Genomic DNA, 27,891 nt, shown 5'->3' with positions numbered 1-27,891 from the left:
CCTTGCTGCAGTATCAAAGCAGAAGCTTATTTCCAGTGGATTATGTACTCTGACCTTTAAGTTCTTTACAGAATAGCTGCATTCTAGGATATTTTTATTCATCTCATGCATATTTCACACATTTTTTTGTTTCTTGCAGTATGACCTTGCATTGATTCTGTAAGACATAAGTTTGCTTTACTAGGAGTCCCACGTTGGCCTGTAGAATTATTTACCTCCTATGAAATTCCAATGCCAAATATTTTCAGCAGCATTTCAGGTTTCATTCCTCACCTCCAATAAAAATACCAAGAAGCATCAGCCTTGGAAACAATTCCTGCAGCTCCAGCTCTTGCTGTGTGATAGTCTGTCCCTGCAGCTCACTTACAATCTGTCACCTTTGGTGATCTGTCACCTTTTGATAAGCTTAAAGGAAATTCTGAAGCACTTTTCAATAAAATCCTCACAGAGATTATTTTGTGTATCTATAATTTGACAGGACAGACAGTAGAGAGAATCTCTGTTTCTTTCCTTCATTTTCATGTGCTAGATGTGTTTTTTGTGGCTTTGTTCAAGCTATGCAGATAAATGTTTGGCTTTTGCATGGATTCCTACAACAAGAAAATTGAAGTGATTTAGTGAGAAAAAAAAATCAATTGTTCCAAATTAAGCATTTGGCTTCAACTCTGTGATTTCCTTTTTAAATCTTTGTGGTAAAACTGAAGGAAACACTGAAATGAAAAGCACTTCTGAAGCTAGAGTTTATTTACTTTAAAAAGTCACAATGAAGTGAAATTGTTTAAAAACTTATTTTTCCTTGTCAAGATTAATAATGCAGCGGGTCTGCCACTAGTGTAAGTTTAAATGGAAAATGTTACCCAATCCTTGCTTCACAGAACTCCACTTTTGTGGTCCTTCTGAGAGGTACAATCCTCCTATTTTGTAGCTGATGTGGGATATGATATTCTGGGAGGGGCTGATTGCATTCACATTAATGTGAGCACAGGCATGCACCATCCTCCCATACCTCCACACATACCACAGGCCATAGAATGCAAACAGTGCACACAAATTAATGTGGAGCAAAAACACCACCAACGTTTACCAGTGCGTTTGATAACATAAAGTTAAAATGAAGCAAATAAGGAAAGAGAAAGAAGAGGAAGTGTTCTGTCTTTGAAACACTCATTTCAAGGGACAAAGAAGGTACACCTTTGCCACAATAATTCAGATCAAATGCAGTATTTTATCACGATCACAAGAATGCAGCAGCGTCTCTGTAAATAAGTGAGATTTTGGAAAACTATAAAAAGAATATTAAGATGTTGTTTTCAGTTGTTATCCATCAACCACAACTAAGTGGTGTTTTACACTAAAGGTTCATGACACACTGAAGCCAGTGTGAATCAGCTAAAGACCAGGTGCTGGCAGTGCAGCAGTGCCAGTTTACGTCAGCTCAATAGAATGGTGTCATTTACCCCATGAACAGAGCAAAGGACATGACCCTGTCCTTAACCATGTCGCTTTAGGTATTTTTGCACTTTTTTTTTTACTGCTAGTGTACATTCAAGGGAAATACATGTGACGCTGTTTTTAGTACCATAATGCAGTAAACATCTTGATCTGTTTAAAACTACAAATGAACAAACAGCCATGTGCATATATGTTTACAGAGCAGACTATAGTGACACATCCAAGAGGATCTGAAAGTGAAATTGGCAGGAAAGTGAAGCAAAACAGGATTTTACTGGAGAACTCCCAGAAAACAAACGAACGGGGAAAAGGGGAGCAGAAGGCAGAAACAATAGGGTTACAAAGCAACTACTTTTAAAACAGCAGAGTGGTTTCTGACACAGATGGGGAAATACATTTCTCACGGGACTCTTTTTTATTCAGAGTGTGTCTTTGTAATGGGAAGAAAGAGAAAGATGAGATTGGGGAGCGCAAGGGAGCTCGGAAGCGCAAAGGAAAGAGTTAAGGCTGGAGTCACCCTCTCTGAAGTGCGCTGTGATGCTGTGCAGTGTTTCAGCCCCCAGAGCCTTCCTCCTCCCTCCCTCCCTGTGTCAGAGTGGGGAGGAGGCGGGTTCTGCTGAGCTGTTAAATCCTGAGTGAAGTTTCCCCCATTTCCAGTGGCCACTGTTGTCTGAAGCTGGTTCTGAGCAGCGCTGGGGTTACCCTGACATTTCTGGGACCGTAAAGAGCCAAGAAGGGAAGGAGAAGAAAAGATTAAACTTATACAATTTGCTTTTGTCTAAGTGTGGAGAAAGGGGAAAGGGAAGCATCTGCTTTTTTTTCAACATCACATTCCTGTGTTTTTCTTCAGCCTGGAAAATATATTAATGCTCGTGCTTTCCTTTCTGGAAACAAAGGAGCTAAGCTGGACTGAGGAAGCAAGGAGTGGGAAGGAGGCTTGAGGAAGTTTGAAAGAGAGAGACTCAGAGCAGCTGGGAGTTTCCTTTTCTTAAATGAAATCCCTGCCTGTGTGGGTAACCGGTACAGAAAGAAGACAGACCTGCAGGTAAATGGAGAAGCAGAGATCCCAAAGGAAATTTCCACTCACCTCATCCCGCTTGTCAAGAACGTGAAGAAAAAAGAAAAGGTAAAAGATACACAAGTAGACAGACGGGCTCTGGGACCTGCTAGGCTGTGTAAGGATAAATCACCGAGCAGCAGCAAAGCTGTATGGCATTTGTCTCCTTTTAAAGGAAAAAGACGTGAAACCTCGTCTCTGGAAGGGGAACTTCCGTGAGAGTGTAAGTCTCGAGTCTAATTCTTGGCTTTCTGCTCTATGTACCAGACCTATTCTCTCTGTGTGTTTGCATGTGTGCATGTGAAAGCGTGAGAGACTGAGAGAGTGAGAAGGATGTGGATCATGATGTCCTTTTGGATAGACAGAGTTGTGTTACAGATGGATGATGTCATTTTTTGATAAAATGATCCATTTTGTGCTTTTCCAAAAATAACTTTTAAACTCTACAAAACCACTGGGGTACTACTGAGGTGTAACCAGCACTCTTAAATTCCTAAAACTATCCAGTCTCTTTCTGTGGTTTTATTTAATCATTTGTGCAAATCATCATACTGTTAACACCTGACTTTTTCTCCTCCTTCCCACAAGCAGATTGCACAATGAACTGGAGACCAGCTCTCAGCTTAGCCCTGCTGTGGACAGCATGGCTAGTTTGTGGCTCTGAGACGACAGGGAGGTTAGCAGAGAGAGGGAGCCATGGAGTTAGGAAAGTGCCTCAGTCTCACAGGGCTGCAGGCAGCCTCCTGAGAAGGTCTGGAGCATCCCTAAAGAATCTGAGCCCGAATCCCCAACACCCCGTCACCAAGAGAGATTCTTCAGTACCTCCAAAGGCACCTGCCAACCTCCTGAAAGAGGAATCACGTTCCCAGCCCAGGAGCATAGGCACCAGAACAAGGCGGGTACAGAGACTCACAGCTGCAGCCAAATATTCCAAGTCTGAGATGATCAAAGATGAAGGGATATCTACTGCCCCACAGTCACGAGCAGTACGCTTCCCTTCGGGATCAAGCTCCCCCAATGTCTTGGCCAGCTTTGCTGGGAAAAATCGGGTGTGGGTCATTTCTGCCCCTCATGCCTCGGAGGGCTACTACCGGCTCATGATGAGCCTGCTGAAAAATGATGTTTACTGTGAACTGGCTGAAAGACACATCCAGCAGATTGTGTTGTTCCATGAAGAAGGGGAAGAAGGAGGAAAAGTCAGAAGGATAACCAATGAAGGAAAAATCCTGGAACAGCCACTGGATCCTGCTCTCATCCCTAAACTCATGAGCTTTCTGAAACTAGAAAAGGGGAAATTTGGCATGGTGCTGCTGAAGAAAACTCTACAGGTGGAGGAAAGGTACCCTTACCCTGTAAGGCTAGAGGCCATGTATGAGGTCATTGATCAGAACCCCATCAGAAAAATTGAGAAGATGAGACAGAAGGGTTTCATACAGACTTGCAAAGCAGCTGGGGTGGAGGGACAGGTGGTTGAAGATGACAATAACGGGGGGAGCACCCAATCTACCCCTGGTGGTGGGCATGTCCAAGTATCAGCCGGAGGGAGGAAGGAGGAACCAAGGAGGAGCAACAACCAGCCAACAAGGACCAAAACAGTGAGAAAACCAATGACAACCACTGTGGCTACTCCTCTGCCTACAGTAAGGACCACTACCCTCCCTACCACCACCGCAGCCACCCGGCCCACCACCCGCACAGTGACAACAGCAAGCAGGCCTACAACAACAACTACACCCGTCCCCACCACACAGAGGACATGGACCACAAAGTCACATACCACCACAGAGTACCACAGGCTGCCAGCAGCTCCTGAGGCCACCACACCGCGAGTCATGGCCTCTGAGGATTTCTATTCTCCTGTGTGGAAGGCAAATCGCAGGGACCGGCAGCGAGGCCACCCAGAGAAACACCTGGCAGCCACACGGAAACCAAGCAAAGGTGGCCGCTATGAGAGCTTCACAGAAGTCCCAACCGCCCCCTCAGTGCATTACACGAAGGCAAGCGTGAGTAGGTTTAAAGACAATCGAACAGACAGGAAGGACTATAACCACAGGGACCTGAATGTCACGCCAGGGCAACACAAACCAACTAAGACTAAACCACCAAAAAAGAAGACGCAAGAGAAGATACTGAGTAATGAATACGAAGATAAATACGACCCAAGTAAGCCTGCTAGTCCCCATCTAGAAGAAGAGACTGCAGTAGGAAGTATTCCCCCAAAGAAAGGGAAAGAATCAAAGAAGCATGAGCGAATGGATAAACCTGAGAAGAAAAAGAAAAAGGACAGACCTGACAAGCTGCAGAAGAGTGAGAAACAGTCCAAGAAGGACAAAGCTGAGAAAAAGAGCAAGCAGGATAAAGACCGTAGCAAAAAAAACAAGAAGGGGAGCAGAACAGAAAATGAGGATTTCCCCAAGTCCAACAAGAAGCCTTTCTTACAGCCTCCCAGGAAATCGGTGGCCAACCTCCTAGACTATTTTGAAGGCAAAAGGCGGCTCATTGTAAGTAACTTGTTCATCTGAATTCTATTTCATAAATGAACTAGTATCTCCATCCTAGTAGGAACATGGGGAATAGAAAGTTTATGGTGCTTTTGTATTACTCTATTTTGTTGATTTTGTTTAAGAGATCAGATCTCTAGATTTGGAGGATCATTGCCAACATGGAAGTTTTTGCAGCCTCATGTAGAAAATCTTACGTATGGTACAAAAATCCATCAGACAGGAATTAGGTTAAAACTTCTTCCCACTCACTTCCATGAGCCATCATACAGTCATCAGAATATTTTATTTTCAATAGATATACAGGTATCAGGATCCCTACAACTATATTCAATAAAATGAAGTTCATGTGGATTTCAGTCATTGCTTTAGGGCACTTGCCAATGTCACTACATTTTGATGCTAAGCATGTCCTGCCAGCTGGCAAACCTGTTTTGTATTGGTGCTGGTGTCCTAAAACTGGAAGCAAGCCAGGTGTTTTTGGCAGTATTATGCATGTCTGACTAACGATATGCACAAAGGCATATGACAAGTTTGCCCTGAGGTAGGACTGTTATATGTGCCATTATTTCTCATGGGAATTTGGCGTTCAGATCTACTAGATATCTTCAGGGATCCCATACAAACTTTGTTCCCTTTTATTCTCCTGCTGTTTTTATTAAACAATAACTGTATGGTTAGTTTTCAAGTCTTAGAAACTCAGCACAATCTGGAGTTACTTCTCTCAGGGTTTAATAGTGTTGTATGTTTTTCCAACGACTTATCTAAAAAAACACTTCACCTGCAACAGGAAACAGTTTTAGCTGTAGTACAGATGTTTTTCCTGGCAGATGGCACATATCCTGAAACGGCACACTTTGAAAAATAGTTCTTTAAAAATATTATTATGGGAGCTGGTTTCTTGCAATTATTCCACTGCAATCTGGCCTCTTTGACAGTTATTGTTCAACAGTCAGTGTCACAACACAGTCTTCACTTTGATGCCCCATATTTCAATCCAAATACCTAAGACGCCAAGCCAAGATTTCAACCACTGGAATGTAATTAATCATTCTGTTGATGATTCACAAACGTAAGTAGAATCCAACTTTCTTATTCCCCTCCCTATTCTTCCAGCTTTAGGGCCTGTGCAGAGCTAGAAGAACATTCCCTAGCATGTTGTGAGTGGAGAAGAACAATCATATAATCATAGAATAGTTTGGGTTGGAAGGGACCTTTAAGATCATCTAGTTCCAAGTCCCTGCTATAGGCCGGGACACCTCCCTCTAGACCAAAGCCCCATCCAGCCTGGCCTTGAATGCTTCCAGGGAAAAGGGCATTCACAGCCTCACTGGGCAACCTGTTTTTTCCAGTATCTCACCACCCTCACAGTACAGAATTTCTTCCTAATATCTAGTCTAAACCTATCTACTTCCAGTTTAAAACCATTTCCCCTCATCTTGTTGCATAAATATCCTTATAAAAACTCCATCCCCAGCTTTCCTGTAGGCCCCCTTCAAGGAACTCGAAGACTACTATCCTCAGAGCCTTCTTTTCTCCAGGCTGAAGAGCCCCAGCTCTCTCAGCCTGTCCTCATAGGGGAGGTTCTCCAGCTCTCTAATCATCTTTGTGGCCCTCCTCTGGACCTGCTCCAACAGCTCCATGTCTTTCTTGCTGGGGGCTCCAGAACTGGACACAGTACTCCAGGTGGGGTCTCACGAGAACAGAGTAGAGAGGCAGAATCATCTCCCTACATCCGCTGGTCACACTTCTCTTAATGTAGCCCAGGATACGGTTGGACTTCTGGCTGCAAGCATACACTGCCAGCTCATACTGAATCTCTCATCAACTGACACTCCCAATTCTTTCTCTTCAGGGCTGCCCTTAAGCCATTCTCTGCCCAACCTGTATTTGTGCTTGAGATTGCCCCAACCCAGATGCAGGACCTTGCACTTGGCCTTATATTTGATCCATTTGCAATATATTTGAATATTATTCAATAATAATAGTGTTATTATTGAAAAAGTTGAACTTAAGTTAATTTTGCAAATAATACTTGTCAGTTACATGTTAACTACCAGTTAAGCAAACCAAGGAAGTCTGAGATCTTTGAAATTTGGTCAAATATCTCAATGTTGTGGCTTCCAACAACATGTCTAGCATCAAGACAAATAAAAACAAATATGTAAAATGTCAAAATCTGAGCTTATGGATGTCAAACTGTTAATTCATTACACCAGCACAGTCACAGCAACTTAAAGGCTGGTCTGAAATTTCAATCAGCTGATAGCAGGCCACGTGTCAGCTGCATTTTCATTAAAAAAGCTGCACAATCTCAGGCTGTCAGGCTAGAACTCACTGAAGAGAAATGATTGTGCCATTTCCATTGTATTTCTTTAGTATCTAATAATACCTTCAGCCTGCTTGTCCTGAAGTTTCTTGAAGGACAAGTTTGAGGTAATCAATAGTAAAAGCAATGGCTGAAGCCTGTTCTCTCTTTTCCATCCCCAGCACGTGGATAACAAAAAACTTTCCAAGCTTCATTAATCCATACACATGCATTTTTGCACTCCTTCCTATCAGACTATTCAGTTCACTTAGGGTAAGTCCTTCTAGCTGGACAAACTCTACCATTCATGAGTCTTCAAACTCCTCTAAAGAATTAGCCCACACTGTTACAGAATTGGCCCTACTTGAGTAGAACACCACCACATTGCTATGATACTGTCTTTCAGTCACTTTAGTAGACTGTCTCCCAAAGACGTGTTTCAGTCCTCTCCCAGTACAAGAGAATTTTAAGAGAGTCACAGGCTTTTAAGACTTATGCATCATTAAGGATTTCAATTTGCAGGTTTCAGCATGCTTTTCAAACATATAGATTTCTGAAGGCTAATCTGCGTTAAGTTCAATTAATGACAAACATAGGATCCACCTGTGAACACTGAACAAGCATTATGGGTATTGAGGTCTGCAGCCCCACCAGTCCATACTGAGGGTTTTGTTTCATTCTTACTAACGTTGAGAAGTCTTGGCTTACTGAGTTTGGGTTTTCTGTTTATTTCCTTATGGTGATGAAGTGCAAGCTGACAGTTTGTATAACCATTTATACACAGGTGCACATATATGAATACATACATGCACATACACACACATGCATGAAAATGCAGGTAGATGTGATGCATTTTCTGTTTGGCTTTAACAGTCCTAGAACAAAGCTTTGATGTGAAGATTGCTTTGCCTTTTAAATGCTCCCTGTTTCATTTTGCAAGATCCGAACAAGTACATCTAGTTCAGACTTCAGTGTGTGCTCTTATTTACAGCCTCTAAAACGAAAAGTACAATGCAAACCAATGGTCTGGTTTTGGTTCCAGTCCTCAAATCCTCTTGATGATCTTTTCTTAACTTGAAGTATTTCTGTGCAATTTAAAAACAAGTCATTACATGTAAATCAAACACTTTTTGTGTTTAATTCTCATTCACCCAGGGCTATAGTCATGCCAGGGAGTCTTTCTATAAACTAGTCAGATTTTACAAGCTGATAAATGCCCCCTACATTTCAGTACAGTGATTAAAATTAATAATGAGCATATCGTAAACATTAGCCTTCAGGCTCTATGAATATGAGGTATATAGAAGATAATTTTACCCGCTACAGACTGAAGCATAAGCTTGCAATTGGCGGATTCTGCTATTTTAATATATTAAATGATAAAATTCAGATTCCAACTCCCTTTGTGTTTGGAGGAGTGGTTGCAGGTACTTCAGTGTGTTGCACTGACAGCATTTATATGATTATGTTGCTAGACTGGGGGCATTCCTCTCCAAACTTCTTCTGGAAACTGCTGCATAGAACTACTGCATGCTGACCAGACCATTGGTTTGCACTTTCCTCTTAGTGTCAGAAGCAATGAGTGAGAACATATATTGAAGTCTGAATTAGACCTGTCATCAAATCTTGCAGAACAAAGCAGGGAACATTTAAGAGACAAACACCCTTCCTGGGATGTCGGAATCCTAGTCAATGATGAAGGAGCCAAGTTATGTGCTTTAAACTTCTTTAATCTTTCAATTGTTAGGAGACTTGGAAATGAATAGAGTAACATAAATTGTGGGTAATTTTATACTTTTGTTTTTATAACTGTTCTTCCCCCTGCTTTTCCTCCGTAGCCATGCCTTCTAATCAAATAAAAGACCCATATGACAGCAAAGTGACTTAAAACAAATATATGATAAATCTGATTTTCAGGTGAGGTCACAGTGGCCTTATTGAGTTTTCAAGGTCTTCTTATACGACCATCAGTTATATAATTATTCAGTGAGCTCTAGTTGTAATTGCACTGTCATAGTCGAAACAGCCACAGGAGCTCTGCTTGGAGCATAAGATGAGGATGGAGTAGCTGCCAGGCTGCCATGTTCCCAGTGCTCCTGCTGTGACTGGGTGGGAGGAATCCTAAATATGTTGCATCCCTGGTGAGTGGGGGGAGATGTGGTAGGGCAAAGGATAATAAGAAGGTAGAGGGCTTCCTGTAAATTCCAGTGTCATTTCTCCTACCAGTACTGTGGAAAGGCATTGGAAGAGCTGGTGCTACCATGCTTCCTATGGCTTTCCTGGGACTGGTTGGAGAGGACTAGTCTTAAAGGTATGCTACAACCACAAGCAAAATAAAACTATAGAGGAGTCAATAGCTTTATGAGAAAGAAATCCAAGGTTGCAGACAGAGACTAGTTCTCCTTCAGTGAAATAGTAATCTGCTTCATTTCTTATATTAAACAAGCTCTTTTGTCTCTGCCACCAACCAGCTGATTACAACCCCCAAGGCGGACAACACCATGTATGTTCAGCAGCGAGACGAATATCTGGAGAGCTTCTGCAAGATGGCAACAAGGAAAATCTCAGTCATTACAATTTTTGGCACCATGAACAACAGCAGCATGAAAATTGACCACTTCCAGCTAGGTTCCTTTTTTTTATATAATTTCTTTCCATCTTGTGGGCACATAACAGACAGCAAAGGGAGAAATTTCCCCAGCTTGGGTCAAGACCTAAGCAAGACCATCTGCTGTGGGACAGTAGGACTTTCAAACCCATTCCTCCTCCCTCCATGCTGACTACTGTCATTCTGTATTTATGTAAAGGCCTCTAATATTTTCCATGCTTAGGCTTCCAGCGCTGTAACTTCAGCTTTGTTTGTGGGAATTCATAAAGACAGTAAAATAGTGTAACAGAGAAAAGGCCTGAAAATTTGATGAGGACATGGAAAATGGGGGAAATGAGGCTCAGTTCTACCAGTATCATGAATACTAACCTCACTATCAGGATGGTTGTCCTAATACAGCTCCACCATTGTTTCTTTTCGAAACCATGGGCGGCTAGATATTTGCTAGCATGTTTTAAATACGGTTTAAAGAAACTGTCTGATGTCATGAAGGAGAGGAGGTGGGGTACAGAAGAAGCTGAAGAGAATGTTTGAGATGATAATTCAAAACTTGGTCTAAGCTTACTCTGTTTTGAATTTCAACATCATTAGCTTTCTGCCCTGCCATATAACATTTACTTATGCCTTTTCACTCCTCATGAGGCCATGGAAAAGGCTTAATTTTGCACAGGGACACACTCACTGAACCCAGGACTGTGAGAGAAGTGTGCCAGGTAGACTCCTTGAAGTGAGTTCTTTTCCTTCCAAGATCAGCTTTTCTAGGCTTAACAGATAATTTTGAGATGTTTAAAGTGAGTACTTTCTACCACAAGTGAGGTCCAAGAACATTTTCCTCTCTCTGCTAGTAAAGAGATATTAATTTAGGAGATTTCATCCATACCTTCTAAGTATGGGCAACCCTATATATTTGTACTAGCATACCTGATATTAAAGGTTTACCGTTTTAATTCTGATAGCCTCTCTTTGCCCAGAAAGCAAGATACTCATCAGTGTGTCTATGTATTGCTGGCTGTTAAGAGGTTAATCTTTGGAGGCACTATAAATCAGACTGTGCAGGTCTTGTAAAGCACTTCTTTCAGCATTATCTAGTTCCACTTTCTTTACAGAGTTCCCGTATCTGCAAGTGGCACTGGGCATCCAACTCTTACGTAGTTTTTAAACAACAGGTGTCAGTGCTCAGGTCCTGGGGAAACCCACCAAAGCCAGCAAGAACCTTTCCTTCAATTATGGTGGAATTTGGACAGAGACATCAAGTCCAGCTCCAGCAAAGCACCTAAGCTTTAGTGTCTTTTAAAGAATGTAAGCAATCCTGTTGCTGTCTGCATCTACAGCTTCGCATCAGTTTAAGTGTTTTGATGAACCAAGGCAAATCAACAGTATATAAACTACTAGTTTTGCTTATAACTGACCACATTCAGAAATTCATATGGTTTGGTTTCCCAGACCTTAGAAGCAATGTATGGTGGAATGGAAAGCTCAGGACTACACGATGCTCCCATCACCTGTCCCTTCCAGAGTATTTCAGATCTGGCATAAAACTGGTTGGAAAATGATGGAACTATGCCTGGCTTCCAGCCATGCCCCCACTACTATCAGAGAGAGGGGAGCTAGCTGGGGGCCAGCAGACTTGTCTCTGAACAGCAGAGACTCACATATCCAGACTATCCATCCATGCACCTCTCTGGCAAATCTGGAGCGGTACAGAATTTTCCACATCAGACCAAGGTTACTCAAGGTCACTTTTTCTGTACCTACACCATCTGTCTGTCAGTGGACTGTTTAGGAATATATTTAGCTCCAGTCTCTCTAATAAACAGACATTCACTCTGACATAGACCATACTCTTTCAGCCTCTTCCAAACTTAACTTACACCCAAACTTCTTCCAAACCACAAATGTGTATAACAGCTTAATTCTCATAGGAGGAATTAACTTGTTGAAAAAAAGCAAGAGACTTAGAAGGGTATGAGCTAACCTTACATGAGAAGCTCACCTTACATTTTTGCCCAGAACACCTAATCTCCTGAGCTTTTTCAAAATTTTAATAATACAAACACTTTTCTATTCTCCCTCCCCTTCTCCTCTACTCTTCTTGCTGGCATAGCCTCTTAATGACACAGTCTCTGTCAGTATCAGAGGCAGCAAAAACTCCTAATAAATGTTTTGTTCACAGTATTTTGCCAAAGTGAGAAGTCTTAGCAGCCAGCACAAAGGGATCTACTTACATTGCTATATCCTCAGACTTGCTGTGCTAGTGAATTATAAGTGACAAAAACAGAAAGGCCCAAACATATTTAGAAGTAGTTAATGAAAGAGCTCATTAACACTGTTTGGCCTAGATCGATTTATGATGAAACCAAAGACTGTTTCCCATTGGAATGACAGAAAATCAGAATCCTTTTCACCTCAAGTTAGACATTTGGTCTCTTTCCCCCACATCCTGGGAACAGGGCTTCAGTGAACTAAACTGCAGTTCCAAGCTGTAACACAACCATCTTACAACCAAAGCCAGCACATAATCTACTAGGCTTCTATACTTTCACAGCTAAGTACTGACATTCTTTGTTCAACTGAATTATTTGTAAAGAGTAACTCATCTTTCCAGCCTATCTGGCTGCTAAAGATGTACTGAGAAAAGATTTTACACTTTTTCAGTGACCTATACAGAAACATCAAAGAGAATTTTGCTGGTGGTAGCAGACAGTCTCAACTGTGTTGTTCTTCAGGCTGACCCAATATGCTTTATGACAGTGAAAGCTGGGGACAAGTGGTGAACTGGAAAAAGGCTATCGGATTAACTTATATTTTCCTCTCCAAAAAACACTTCTAAATTTGCATAAGTTTTCAAGGCAAGTCAGTCCTTCTGGCTTTTTTCCCCAGAAAGCATTTTTCTGTATCACTTTTGTCATTTGTTTTACTTTACATTGTAAGCTCTGAAAGAAAACATCCAAACAGTGAAACTCCAGAGTGCTATCTTCATGTTGCTATTTGCAACCTTTGAAGCAAAACAGTGCTATGAGTCAGTTAGTCTAAGGTAATGTACCATTGAAGCTGTTTTCCACTAACCTCTCTTGCATTATTTTACCTCTGTACAGACCAATGAGAAAGTGCTGATCTTGCTTTGGGATAAAATTGCAGGCATAAGTATGAATTTTGGTTAATGTTTTAAGAGTCACGCTTGACATTAGTAAGATCTAAGTCTTGTTTAAGAAGCATTAAAGCATAACTGGACCATGTAACAGAGAATTTATAACATTACCTACAGTCCTTCACAAAACTATAAAGTGCATATAACCATGTACAACCATTAAAAATGTTGTCTGTAGAATGATTAGTATAGCCAAATTATAGCACTTGATGGTGTTTGTTTTTTTTTCCCCCCAAGGTATGAAGTTTAGGTCAGGTTCTGATCCAAACATCTTCCCAGAGATTTAATTTAGAAGTTTCATTGAGTCTATCACAAAGATTGGATCTATTGCAAAATTTGAATCAGATTAGCTTGCTCCCAGAGGCTATGGATGTTTAGAAAAATATATATATATGTATTGTTTAAATACTCAACTATTTTCAAAATATACATTCGTTCTTGAATAAGTATTTTCTGTTGCTGCATGTTGAAATCAGTTCATCTCATGTCTGTTTGCTGATGAATAACAATGAAGCAGGAGACAGTAAAGCTGAACCTCTGCACTGCAGCTCTTTACTGGCTGTGGCATCCCTGACTTCAGGCAGATCACTTAAGCCACTACTGAGATCGCTAAGTGATGATGAGAGTATTTATGACCTAGTGCTCTCTTAGGGCATAAACAAGTAGTATTTGAAGACAGCTCTTTGGCCCCCAGGTGCTTTATTTCACTGTGTGTGAGACTTCCCTGCTTTTTAATTCCCAGGCCCATAGCTGCATCTGGAGGCCTGCTTTAGCACTGTCGTAGTTGTATAGTGCTGTTCTGGATGCTGGGGATGAGCTGCTGATATGGAGGCTTTCAGGACTTGGCCCTAACACACTCTGGCTTAAGGAAATTAGGGATTCTCAGTACCTCCATGGGCTTGTCCTGAACACATTTCAAATCTCTGTCACAAGTCACATGGATCTAACTTTGTAAATACATACCTAGACTATCTTTTGGTACTTGTCATCAAATGATGATAAATCATTTGAAAATGGTGAAAGAGGTGAAACTTTTAGGTTGAAACTTGAAGCATCAGACTAATCATTTTTCATGTTAAATATAAGAAAAGAGACATAAAGTTCTGAGGCAGGCATAAAGTTCTGAGTTAGTTAAAAATCTTTTTGGGTGTTTGGTTCTTTTCCATTTGAATAATTTGGACATTTAGTAATTCTGTAAGTTTCAAAATGAAACCACTGTCTGCTTTTTTTTTTTCTTCCTCTCTCTTTTCTGAAAGTTTTCTTAGGGTAGAACCAGTGAGTATGCATAAAATCATTCTCAGAACACCTTTTTTTCCCCATCAACGTGCTAGAATAGGAAATTAACATCAGCAAGCACATAGAAGAGTGCCATGGCATGGTATTTGTGCAGACCCAAAGAGCTAAAACTGCAGTATCCAAGATATGTTTAATGGTTTCCAGTTTCTTGAAGTCACTAAAGATCCCATGTAATTTTTTAAGACTGAAAGATACTGCAGAGTCCTGGACAGCCTCAAGTTGTTCTAACTACATTTTACTGACTCAAATTCTCAATGCTTTCCAGCCTCTGCAGGAAACTGTCAGTTTCTATTTTCTATTGCAGGAGCAGCTGCATTTCAGGAGCTACTGAAATAATTAACACACACATGAATATATAAATATGTCTGAAAAAATCTCAAATCCCTCTCCAGAAAAGAGTAGGCAACCAAAATTTTTCAAAAGCAAGTAAAAATGCCTAATGTTGAACTACATGAGACCTAGGGTAAACTCATTTTCCAAAAATACTGAAACAGAAAACTGGACAGTTAAAAGCCATAGTGGCATTGCACTGTTTTTGAAGGTCTTGCCATTGCAGTGGGAAGAGGGACTATGGAAGATGAACTTCCTCTTTTCTTGCAAGATGTAACTGAAGACAACTTGCTGTGCAATTCCATGACCGTTTTTATTTCTCCTCTGTTTTGTATTAAGATAACGAAAAGCCCATGAAAGTGATAGAGGATGAAGATCTTGTGGATCAGCAGCTCATCAGTGAGTTGAGGAAAGAGTATGGGATGACCTACAATGATTTCTTCATGGTGCTGACAGACACTGACATGAAGGTCAAGGTGAGAATTTTGACTCTTGGAAAGAAAAGGCATTGAAAAATATGAAAAAAATAAATAGATGAAATTATAATATAGGCTAGCATGTCAGGCACATAAGAGACTGTCATTGCTAGATGACAAGAAAAAGGACAGTAAGAGAATATGATGAGAATATGATAAGGAATTAGATCATTATCTTCGTAATCTGCAGATGGGAGGATCTCAGGGATTGTGGCTTTCTGTGGGGATGGTGAGATGACACTGCTGGGACAGGACAGCCTCTGGAAGGGATGTTTATGCAGTACCTGGTATTTTAAACACAGTGTGACAACTCACCAAGATGTAAACTATTTTATATGACAACGCCCTACAAAAGCATATATTGACAATGTGTTGCCTGCAATGGCCTGGTCTTAACACACTGGACAAATAATCTGTCATTCCCAAGGAGCAGTCTGACTGCAAAAATAGGAATATTACCATAGTTCATCATCTGTTTTAGGCATTGCTACCTGTGTGCATAGGAGGATATTTGAATCTCTGTATACCCTACAGTGCTGCAATGCATGCAGAAAGAATGCTAATACGTGGACCATTTTTCAACTGTTCTTTTTACTTGACAGCAATACTATGAAGTACCCATAGCAATGAAGTCTGTGTTTGATTTGATCGATACCTTCCAGTCACGAATTAAAGACATGGAAAGACAGAAAAAAGAGGGCATTGTCTGCAAAGAAGATAAAAAGCAATCCCTTGAAAGCTTCTTATCCAGGTATTACCTTCTGCTCTCTTAACTGCTGCTTGTCCTAGTAATTACTGTCTTACTAGAAAAATAACTATCCAACTACTTCTACAGTTTTTAATAGAGATTTCTCAGTGCTATCAGTGTTAAGCAAAACAGAGATATAGCCACAGCTGCATGCAGTCTTGCACAGAGAGCTAGAAGTCAGTGTGCATGTTGTTGCACATTTTCTGGACACTAACTTTCTGTATATCAGCCTCCCCCAACTTGCCCCCCCAAGATACGGAGATAATAACACTGATTTGCATTAGAAGAGCAAATAAGGATTAATTCACAGATGTTAGCTCATTGTTTTGAATGTATAAAGTACAATGTTGATGTTTCAACCACCATCACAGTCTCATTAATCCCATTCTAATCCTTTTCATGTAGTTTGATTCACTAATTCATTCGCTGTAATTTCCTTCTTATACTGCTTTGAGGTAACAGTTGGCCTTTGCCAGTATTAGTCATATTAGTCATGCATTACAGATCTTGCAGATGTTTCTTGTAAAATGCCTGAGAGACCTTCTGTAGAAAGGCAGTTTTGTTTGTGCAGTCTCTATATTTCTCTACCTGCGAGACCTAAATACCTTGAAATAAACGTTCGGATTGTGGGAAAATTCAGACCCAAAGAACAGCAGTACAGAAAAATTTACACAAAATTAGGACTATCTCATCACTCTAGGCTTTAAGAGGTACTACTGTGTTCTCCTCACCTACTATCAGAATCCATCCAGGTACACCTTTAATGCCAGATGCCTATACAAATAACTGGGACAGAATAATGTGTTATGACACGAGGGGGAATGGAGCAACAGGCAAATTGGTAGGTTGTTTATTCATGAACATTTTAAAATTTTATGGCCACTTCTACAGAAAGAGAACCTTTAACAAGACATACCCCACCCTCCTCACCACCTCCTGTTTAGGTCTCAGTGATTCATCCTCAAGACCACCAAGAAGAACCACAGTTTGGAAGCAGCTGTCCAACACAAGAAAGAGCTTGTATGCTGAGAAGTAGCAGTTCCCAAATACTTCTTTGCTTATGAACAGCCTTAGTAGTAAATACATGTTAGAGAAACAGGCAGGAAAAATACAGAATGGTGCATCTATAAACAGAACTACTGCTGCACAAAATTTGTCTGTTGTCTGTGGAATAGACATCAGGTTTAAGTATTGGGTGGACTTCATTAGCCACTATAACTGGTCAGATTCCCAGCAAGATTAACTTTCCAGCTGAACAAGAGTCCTAGCGTTGCAGATTTGGGAAGTCAGTTGTACTTAAGTCTCTCTGAATGTAATGCCTATTTATTTCCATGGAAACTATAACAGATACGAAGAGCACAACAGCACTATTTGATAGAGCAAGTTAACAGCTACAAAACACCATTTTTCAATATAGGCACCACCATCAGCTATGCAATTTCACCAGTGATGAAAAAGAGCATACATGCAGTACTCGTACAAATCTGCACAGGTGGAAGTGACCCACTGTTGCTGCTGTCACTGCTGAAAAGTCCCTTGTCCCCCTCATCCCCCCCCCCACCTCACTGTGCACACATCCACACTCTGATCTCCATATTCAGCAAGTGTTGATGAATGACAGTGGGTGCCATTTTTTCTGCATGGAGGAATTCAGCAACACACCTTTTCTTCACCCACACTGCCATGTCAGACGCCAATTTGTCAGACTGCCCTTCTGCTGCCATCTGTCACACAGCAACAAAATTTAACAGAATATTGGTAGGAGGTTCAACCTCTACTTCCATACAACCAACATAATAAAACAGGAGACATTACTTTTAGAACAGCCCTTGTAAAATTGCAAATGTTGTTCTTTACAACTCTGTCTAGTGTGAAAGAAGACCAAGAGCCAGGACTTCCTTAAGTAATTCTTAAAAACCACACATATTGGCAAGAGATCCTTGAATTTCCTTGGATCCCTGTAACACTGAGACACTGGCTGTGCTGCTTTCTGGGCTCACAAATCAGAATGAGAAATAAAACCAGTTAGATGAGGAAGACAGGGTGCACAAAGGGAAGGGTCTGGCAGATTATTTGGGACAGGAATACCAGTTTGTGTTTCCCACGTCAGGAAAATAGGCATAAATTTGTATATTAGTGTTTCTAAACCAACAGCTGTAAAAATCTAAATAAATTAACATATTGGTTAGATGTGACTTCAAACAAGCACACAGGTATAGGCCTTGCCTGGGATAGAAGAATTCACAACTCAAGTGACTGTTAATATTCTTCATCTCTAAGCATCCAAAGCAGATACTCAAAAATTAGTAAGTAATCATTAGAGTATCTTAAAGCAACTCAAAGGTAAGGTACTATACTCATTTATGCCCTAGAAAAAATATGATCCAATGTTCCCATTCTCTGTCCTTGTTTATAGGCAGCCAAGTGTTTTTGTTATACAAAGTATCATTATTATATCATCATTATACAAAAAAAATGTCTACTATTTTCAGAAAAACAAGAAATTCATCCTCTTTTCTTTACATCATTATATGATTAATACATCTTCTTGTTCCCATTTGCATACCTGCATGCACATCTCACATCTCCTAGCTGTTCCTCCTGGGCAAGATTAAAACTGAGGAACTTATTTTAAAAAAACAAAACAAATCACTTATTAAAAAAAAAAAAAAAAAAAAAAAAAAGCATCAATCAGTCAACAAGATAAAGAATTAGGCAGGAGCATCCCCTGCATTCTCAGTAACTTCTGTGACTGAGCAAATCCCACAGTATTTTCTGCATTCTCAAGTGGAACAGTGTTGATCCACTGCATTAGCTTTTATTTTGAGATCTTCATGTGGTGCTGCAGAAAGGCAGACTATTATTGTAACAGAGTAACATCTGCATCCATTTAAAATATCATTTCCTGCTATAAAAATATCCCTGCAGCTCTGCAAATTCCTATAAATCTGACTTATTTAGGTTCAGTGTATGAGTACCTTTACTCAAAAAAGGGGTTGTTTGCAGAGTATTAAATAACTCTGTAGTTAGAATTCTTAAGGGTTTCAAGTGTCCCTATGGCATTCCCTTTCTCTGAGAGGACAATGAAGAATGATCCTCAGTGCATAAGTTTGGTTAGATGAGACACCCCTGTTAAAGAGAATTCCAAAATCTATTCTGCTGCCCAATGGATGGCTTATGTAGCCACAGTCTCATACAGACATCTACGTAAACAAGACTAGATTTAAGAGAATGTTAAAAGTATTTTGAGTGAGCGTGTGTGGTAAAGAAGAAAAAGAGATCAGTGATTATTTACATAGAAGCATGAGTTATGTCTGAAATGAAGATACACCCTAATTCTCAGACAGCCCTTGGACTGCAAAATAACAGAGCAGTTCCAGCAGCAGCAAATGACATAGAAGCTAAAATGTCTAATGAGAAATTCTACAGGAATCTCTCTTGCACTTGAATATGCAGGTCTCAGCATTGTAATATCCAGCAAAGGTGGCCTTCAGCAAAGATCTTAAGCTTTTCAGTGTTTATTTGGCTAAACTGCAACAAAACTGCAAGAGTTTTTTTGCTTTGTTTTGGAGCTGTACAATTCCAGATAGGCTTTATCCTCTTTCCGTGATGAATGGAACTGGGAAGAACTCCCAGCAGCCCTTTCTTAGAAGTTGTGAAAGTTATACGTATCTCAGCCTAAAGAACAAAAATCCTCAAAGTACTCCAGTCGTATGTCATGATGGTTCCCTGTTGCACTCCCTTTTGTTTTCAGGTTCCGATGGAGAAGGCGGCTAGTGGTAATCTCTGCTCCCAGTGATGAGGACTGGGCTTATTCCCAGCAGCTTGCTGCTCTCAGTGGACAAGCCTGTAATTTTGGTGAGTCAAAGGAAATTACATTCTTGCTCCCCAAAAACCACATCCTTCCTGGTGATGCGATGGATTCTTTTGCTCAAGTCTGAAACTAGACAATCTGAGGAGTCTCACAACTGAAGCTTGTAGCTACTCCAAATACAATTGGAAAATACCATGATAAGCAGGTAGTACAGCACTGTCAGCTAACAACACTAAATCAAGCGCTCCCTAGAATCCTTTGCTTTAGGCAGGAAAGGTTAGTGCTCTGAAGCTTCTCTTCCAGCTTATACTTCAGAAGATCTACCTTACTGCATGAATTAATGATGCAGCGCCTTGGAAAAGGCAGATTCTTATACCCAGCTTAGAGCTAGGGAGATGTATGGGTATCAGTTGCTTTTTTTTTTTTTTCTTTTATTTATTTTTTTTCCCCTTTTCCTTCCTGCTCCATTTCCTAAACCTGTAATAAAATGTTAATGGAAGCTACTTCAATCCAGCAACAACCTTCTCAGCTCCTTAACTAGGCACTTAAGATATTCATTAGAGAGACGGACTGTTCCACAAGGCAGTTGAGAGCAAGACTGTTTACGAAAGCCTAGAGAGCCTTGCACCTTAACTTAGGTTCCTAGCAATAACAGCGTGATGCAAGGCCTAGACTTTATTACTCCTGTAACAGAAGGAAATAGGCCCCATTCAAAAGCCATTATTTCAGTACATTTCAACACTGTTACTGCTACACTGCCTTGTTTACTCATAATCACCCGGCTTTCACTTAGAGCTTTAGCAACATCTTATTTGGTAATTCCCAAAGAAAACTGTGGTATGAACCATTGTAAACTCCTTTCAGAAGGACAGAACGCGGCCATTCCTTCTGCCTCTTGCTAAGAATAGACTGAAGGAGCTCCTAAAGGGTTTGTCTTCAATGGTTTTTCTTAACCAAGTGATGTTTCCAAGCATCTGATCTCCACGTTGTAAGAAGTTACATCAGAGATTTTGTAGATCACATAGACTCACATTTCACGAAGAAGTTCTGAGTCCCTTAAGACTTTCTTCAACGCTGAGGCAACAGTCCAAACTTCTGCTCAGAGCAAGTGAAAGAAGTGAATGTCTGTCCTAAGCCGTACAGTACAGTGATCAGCAGTTTAACTGTTTCTTATATCACCCCTAATTATGTTTCTGCTATATGACAAGAACTTTACCCATGAACAAAACAGTACAGATATTCTTAATTTTGGAGGTGGCCTCTGTGAGTTACTGGTATGTCAGTATGCTAGCTTATCCCCATGTTTGGGACCAGGTGATGTGACTGGCAGAGACTCAAGGAAAACTGGCTGTTCAGCTTCACAGAGGGCTGCTAATTTCACAGAGACTGGCTTCTAATTTAGCTAGCATAGATCTGGCTGAATTAACTGAAATTTGTCCAAGAATGTGCATAAAGAACTGGTCTCACTCAAAATCTCCCTCATTTCTTCCACAGGTCTGCGCCATATAACTATCCTCAAGTTGTTAGGAGTTGGAGAAGATATTGGTGGTGTCTTAGAGTTGTATCCGATTAATGGTAAGTGACTGTTTCCAGTTTCTTCACTACTACTCATGAAGAGCATTATGCAGTACTGTGGTTTTTTTTGCTGTAATTTCTCTAGAGGGATGGATATGATTGAATTACATTTTTCTTTACATTGCTTAAGAAAAAAGGTGGCAGAAAAGCAAACTTTCTTGATATACCTATGCTAAATACCATACAGCTTCTGTAGGACAGAAAAGCCCGAAGATGATCAGGAAGGCACCTCACATTTTCATCTTCCACCCATATACACAGTCCTAGGTACAGTCTACACATGTTGCTGTAAAGGATCTACATGCTTAAGAATTTGTAAGGCTAATATCTAGCAGATTCTCTTATATGGATCCATTATCCATCATCTGTTCCACTTACATCCCAGCAAGCTAACTCATTCTTAGGAGCACTAGCTGTCAAGGAACATTTCAAAGGTTAATTATTCTTCTATTACCTGATAGAAACAACTACATATATCAGTGAAGAGATAGAAACAGGAAAGAGCTTATTTACTCCCTTGTCATTGTTACAGCACTGTACTAGAAAACATCCCTGCCCTTCTAGCTTCATAAAGACATAATTCCATGCCTAAGAAAGAATAACAGAGAAAGCAGATTTTGTGCTTCCTTTCTCAACACCTTCGCAGTCTCCAATTATTTTTCACTGAAGAACTTCATGACGTTGGTTTCAGAATCATAGACTCACCGAGATTAGAAAAGACCTCTAAGATCATCCAGTCCAATCATCCACCACTATTTCCTACTAAACCATCTCCCATAGTACCTCATCTAAACGTTTCTTGATCACCTCCAGGGATGTGACTGCACCATGCCCATGGGCAGCCCATTCCAGCACTTGAACACTGTTTTGGAGAAGAACTTCCTCGTAACATCCAACCTAAATCTCCCCTGGCGCAACTTGAGGCCATTCCCTCCAGTCCTGTCGCTAATTATGCAGGAAAAGAGGCCAACCTCCACCTTGCCATAACCTCCTTTCAAAGTAATTGTACAGAGTGATAAGGTCAGCCCTGAGCCCCCTCTTCTACACACAAAACAATTCCAGTTCCCTCAGCCACTGCCCATAAGACCTGTGCTCCAGACTCCTCACCAGCTCCGCTGACCTTCTCTGGACACGCTCCAGGGCATCAACGTCTTTCTGGTAGCGAGAGGACCAAAACTGAACACAGTACTTGAGGTGCGGCCTCACCAGAGCTGAGTACAGGGGACAATAACCTCCCTGCTCCTGCTGGCTGCATTCTTTCTGATACAAGCCAGGATGCCATTGGCCTTTCTGGCCACCTGGGTACACTGTTGGTTCATGTTAACCAGCCTAGCATCAACCAACCTCCCCATGTCCATTTCTTGCACACAGTCTTCCAGTATTTCTGCCCCAAGCCTGTAGCATTGCCTGGGTTGTTGCGGCCAGCGTGCAGGATTTGGCACTTGAACTTCATCCCATTGGCCTCAGCCCAGCTTTCCACTATGTCCAGATTGCTCTGTAGGGCTTTCCTACCCCCAAGCAAATCGCCACTTCCTGCCAGCTTGGTGTTACCTGCAAATTTACTGAGGGTGCACTTGTGCCCTCATTCACATCATCAACAAAGATATTAAACAACATAGACCCAATACTGACTGCGAGGGAAAACCACTCATGACTGGTCACCAGCTGGATTTAACTCCATTCACCAACACTTTCTGGGCCCAGCCCTCCAGCCAGTTCTTTACCCAGTAAAGACTGTATCTGTACAAACAATGGGCTACCAGTTTCTCAGGAGAATAATGTGGGAGACAGCATCGAAGACTTTGCTGAAGTCCAGGTAGGCGGCATCGAATTCATCGAAGACTCTGTTGAAGTCTAGCAGCAGGGCACCACCTCTGGTAGACTCTCTTACAAGCTGCATCAGGAAGTTATCTTCCATTCACTCTAGAAACTTCCCAGACTGCTTCTTCTGTGCTGCATTCTATTTCCAAGATACATCAGGAAAGTTGAAGTCCCCTATGAGAACAAGGGCTGATGATCATGCAACTTCTGCCTGCTGCTTGTATAATGCCTCATCTGTCTCTTCACCCTGATTAGGTGGTTTATAAGAGTCCCAGCAGGATGCCTGCCTTGTTGGCCCTCCCTCTGATCTTTACCCCTAAAGATTCAATCTTATCATTCCCAGCCCCAAGCTCAATAACATCAAAACACTCTCTAACATAGAGAACCATGCAACCACCTCTCTTTCTTCAACTGTCCCTTCCAAAGAGCTTACAGTCATCTACTGCAGCAGCACTCCCAGTCATGGAAGCAATCCCACCATGTTTCCATAATGGAAATTAAGTCATATTTGTCTGCCACACAATGCCTTCCAGCTCCTCCTGTTTGTTGCCCATGCTGCATGCATCGGTGTAGATGCACTTCAGCTGGGCCTGTTGCCTCATTCCCAATCCCATCATCATTCCCCTAGGCTCATCTCTAGCAAGCTTGGTTTTTAGCCCTCTCCTCCCCCTTCACATCTAGTTTAAAGCCCTCTCAACAGGCCCTACCAGCTCCTTGGCTAGCATCCATATCCTGCTTTAAGACAGATGAGACCCATCAGCAGACATCAGGCCAGGAACAGAGTAAACTGCCCCACGGTCAAAAAAACCCCAATTTCTTGTGACTGCACCAGCCTCAGCCATGTATTTATGAGATGGGTTTTCTTGTTTCTCTCAGAATACACTGACAGAGGAACATACAACCTGTACACCTGCTCTGCCTATTAACTGCCTCAGTCCCCTGAAATTCTTTTTGATAATCCCCAGGTTTCTCTCAGCAACTTCATCGCTGCTGGCCTCAACTATCAATAAAGGATAACAATCAAAGGAGCAAATTAGATTAGATTGTTATACATGCTATGTAGTTCTCAACAGATACCTTTAGTGTGCTTGTCAAATCACCCTTTGATTTCATGTTAACTTTTAGCATCCATACTTCCCTCTGAGAAACTTCATAAATCTGCAAACCAACTCTTATTTGTCCTAAATGTGATTCCTATAGGGCTATTAGATATCCCTTACCTTTTCTGTGGGTAAAAGTTAATTAATCCCTGCAGTAATATACACAATCCTATAGATCTCCCCCAACCCACTGACAAACCTATGACCATCCTCATTGCCTTGGATTTTTTTCCAGTTTCAAGGTGAGAGAATCAGATGCGTATGAGGTATTCAAGAGGGACACAAAAGGTTTACATAGTGGCATAATGATATTGTTTTCTTCCTGTATCATTTTCTTCATAGCTTCTAACATCTGTTTTGGCTTTTTGACCACTAGTGAGCAGAGAACAAGCCTTTCAAATAACTCCCTTTCATAAACATAAGCTCTAACCTAGAATAGCACCAGTCCCACCATAGACAACTGTGAACTTTACTGGTTACAGAATCACAGAATTGCAGGGGTTGGAAAGGACTTCAGAATATCAGAGTCCAACCTCCCTGCCAAAGCAGGTACCCTACAATAGGTCACACAAGCTACCTTCCTGTACTCTAGGAACCGATGATATATTATTCCTACCCTGTTTCTGCCTTCCAATCATATTATCAAAGTTTATTTTGAAGCCTTCTAGTAATCTTCATCAACTGTATCAGCCTGACCACTCTCAGCTACCCACTCACAAATCTCCTTTGGAGAACCTCACAAAGTGGGTAAGCAGGATGCCACTTCACGGAAGTCCTGTTACTACATCAACTCTGCATATAGGTGTCCATTGACCCTAGTTGTCTTATACTTTCTGCCCACTTAGTACAGCCTTCATATTTATAAGCCAAATTCAGCAGATCAGCATGAGAGCCTATTTTTTAAAGTCATCATGACATCTGCCACTTCTAATATTTCATACAGCATTCCAGCTCAAAAGTGAGGCTCTACACTGCCATTAATGACCCAGCATATTCATCCTGCAATGCTTCACACTATCACATTTCTAGTGTAGTGATTTCTTTCACTGTGACTATTTTTGTGTGCCTTCTGCAGACATTAACCGTTACTCAAGCTGCAAAAGAAGCAAAAGACACACATGCATGCCAGGTGAGGAAAAGGTGTGCCAGACCACAGTAGCTTCAGCCTAGAGGATAAAGACAAATTTACTAACCCTAACAAAATGGTTAAAAATGCATCTTTGGTTCACAGTACAGCAGCCTTTCATTTCAGAACCAGGAAATACTACACTGCAAATGTCAAGAATATTACATTATCAAACACTAGGCTGTATCTTTTCTCACACTGCAAACTCACTGAGTTACTGACACTCATCACTGTTGCTTAAACAAAATGCCAATGCTGTTTTATGTGATCACTTTCTAGGAAGCGCTACTGTAGACCGAGAAGATATCCCAGCTAACTTGGTGAAAGACATTCGAAATTATTTCCAAATCAGCCCAGAGTATTTCTCCATGCTTCTAGTTGGGAAAGATGGAAACGTCAAATCCTGGTATCCTTCTCCAATGTGGTCTATGGCAATTGTGTATGATCTGATTGATTCCATGCAGCTTCGGCGACAGGAAATGACAATTCAGCAATCGCTCGGCATGCAGTGCCCAGAAGATGAGTATGGTGGGTATGGTTACCATAGCTATCACCAGGGATACCAGGAAGGTTACCAAGATGACTACCGTCACCATGGAAGTTACCACCATGGATATCCATACTGAAAAGAGCAAGTTAGTCTCTGACTGCCCTGTGCCTGTCTTCTAATAGCTATCCAAGCAATATGTGGCCTGTTGCAGAGTTTTTCCAGGCCATCTAGATATCCACGCCTCCTTCTTGCACTGTTCAATCAAGGGACTTGGTTATTTGCCTTCTCAAAAATGCAGAAGCCTTTTTACAGTGAAACAATTCAAAACCATAGTATTGAAGCTTTAAACAATAAAGACTCCTTTATATTTTTAATCCTAAAAACAAAAGGCATCAGCAGTTGCTGTTTCTTTGTACTAAAACTAAACAAAAAGTCCCCACAGCCTCAGTCCATGGACGCTACTGTAGGGCAGGACATGAATGGTCTGACAAATATTGCAATGCTCTTTTTAGTATTTTTTCTAAGAAAAAAAACCCTGTATTTATTAGAAAGTGAGAATTTTGCATTGTGCTGATGAAGATAAGCAAAGAACTTCAAAACTTTCCCAAAAAAGGAAACATTATGAAAGACGCCTTTGACAAGTTCTTCAATAATAATTAAAAAAATCCTTTTGAAGTAATTTATCTAAAAAACACAGCATCCCTTCTACAGTGCATCAGCATTGTAATTTGCTGACTTTGCCAATGAAAGTAAGAATTTTTGGTTCCGGCAGTACTTGTTCCAACGCTGAACAGTGTAAAGTTCTCTTAACAGCAAAGCTGGCTGCACGCGGCCATCTAGTCTTTTAATTGGGTCCCTGTTCTTTTAGGTCTTACACACCTGGCAGTTAATTCTAAGTTAATGAGAGCTAAGTGAAAACACCAGCCATATAGTCTTGTCTGAAATAAACTAAAAGCATTATTTCTGATCAGAAAAAAAAAAAAGGAAAACATTGTCAATTCACATATTTTAAATAAGTTGTACTAGCTCTCTATTGTAATGTTATGTAAACTATTGCTCTAAACTCCAGATTTCCTTCTACCTCTTCTCATATCCTACCCCCTGAAAAAAGAAAAAAAAGGATGAAATGTTTATAGAATTGTTTGAGTATAATTTGATTTGCTACTAAACCAGCTGTATTTCTGCCACATTTTCTGAAATGGTTTTTTTCTCCCTTCTCACTGTTGTCTTCGCGCATTGGGTTCATTGCACAACCTTATTCTGATGAAGTCAGTTGCAGAAACTCCTTGCAAAGCTGTGTTTTCAGTATCATTTGGGTTGGATTCTCAAATGCTAAAGACTCAGCAGCGAGATTCAGGAATATGTTGAAGTGAAGGCATCGTGCAAATCTTCACATTGGCACAACAGTCTTGTCTACTGTTTCAGGCACACCTGATCAGTCACCTTTCCTTTTTATAATCTGTTACATGGAAGCATATTCCAGATACGCATTCATGCCTTTCATGCATACGTGTAACAGGGCACTCATTAGGTTTTGTCATCATAGCAGTAGCACTGGAGTAGGTAGAAAGTACAACTCAAAACTGGACAGAGCATGCTCTACCATGTGAGATTTCGTATTTTCCATTTTGTTTTTGCTTTCTTTTTCCCCCCAGATGTGGATTGTTTTGTTTAGTTTTTCTGATGGAGTGAGGGGTTTTGTTGTTTTTTGTTGTTGTTGGGTTGGTTTTTTTTGGGGGGGGGGGAAGGTCATATCTTGTTTACCCTTCTGAAAGGCAGACAGATGTCAAGAGGTCACAGGGCTTGGCCAGTTGTTCCTCTGCATTAGACCTAGTCACCTTCCAGGGCTGGCTGCCCTCTGCCAAAAGGTCTAGCCAACACAGGATACTGCTTCTATCTTAAAACTCTCACGTTTGTGTCTGGAGCTAAGTGGGCAAAGATAGACTTCTGACAGATCCAATCTGAGAGGACTGATGCCTGCACAGTACTTCTCTTTACCTACAGAACTTCTGCAGCTGAAAGCAGAGGACAGAGAAAACAA

General features: G+C 41.0%; 1 protein-coding gene across 1 annotated transcript; it reads left to right on the top strand.

Annotated features, from left to right (window-relative positions):
- Nucleotides 1–3,108: 3,108 nt before the first annotated feature.
- CCDC80 (coiled-coil domain containing 80) lies at nucleotides 3,109–25,986 on the top strand (the record flags this gene model as incomplete). Its single annotated transcript, XM_079547590.1, has 7 exons — nucleotides 3,109–5,010; nucleotides 9,790–9,946; nucleotides 15,040–15,176; nucleotides 15,779–15,927; nucleotides 19,679–19,782; nucleotides 21,233–21,313; nucleotides 25,640–25,986. 7 exons carry the CDS (start codon nucleotides 3,109–3,111, stop codon nucleotides 25,984–25,986), a joined length of 2,877 nt encoding a protein of 958 aa, XP_079403716.1.
- Between the last annotated feature and the right edge of the window lie 1,905 nt (nucleotides 25,987–27,891).

This window comes from Tetrao urogallus (assembly GCF_951394365.1).
Source record: "Tetrao urogallus genome assembly, chromosome: 1".
In the NCBI taxonomy this organism is placed as follows: Eukaryota; Metazoa; Chordata; class Aves; order Galliformes; family Phasianidae; genus Tetrao; species Tetrao urogallus.
The sequence above is the reverse complement of the archived record's forward strand: the minus strand, read 5'-3'. Positions and strand labels throughout refer to the sequence as shown.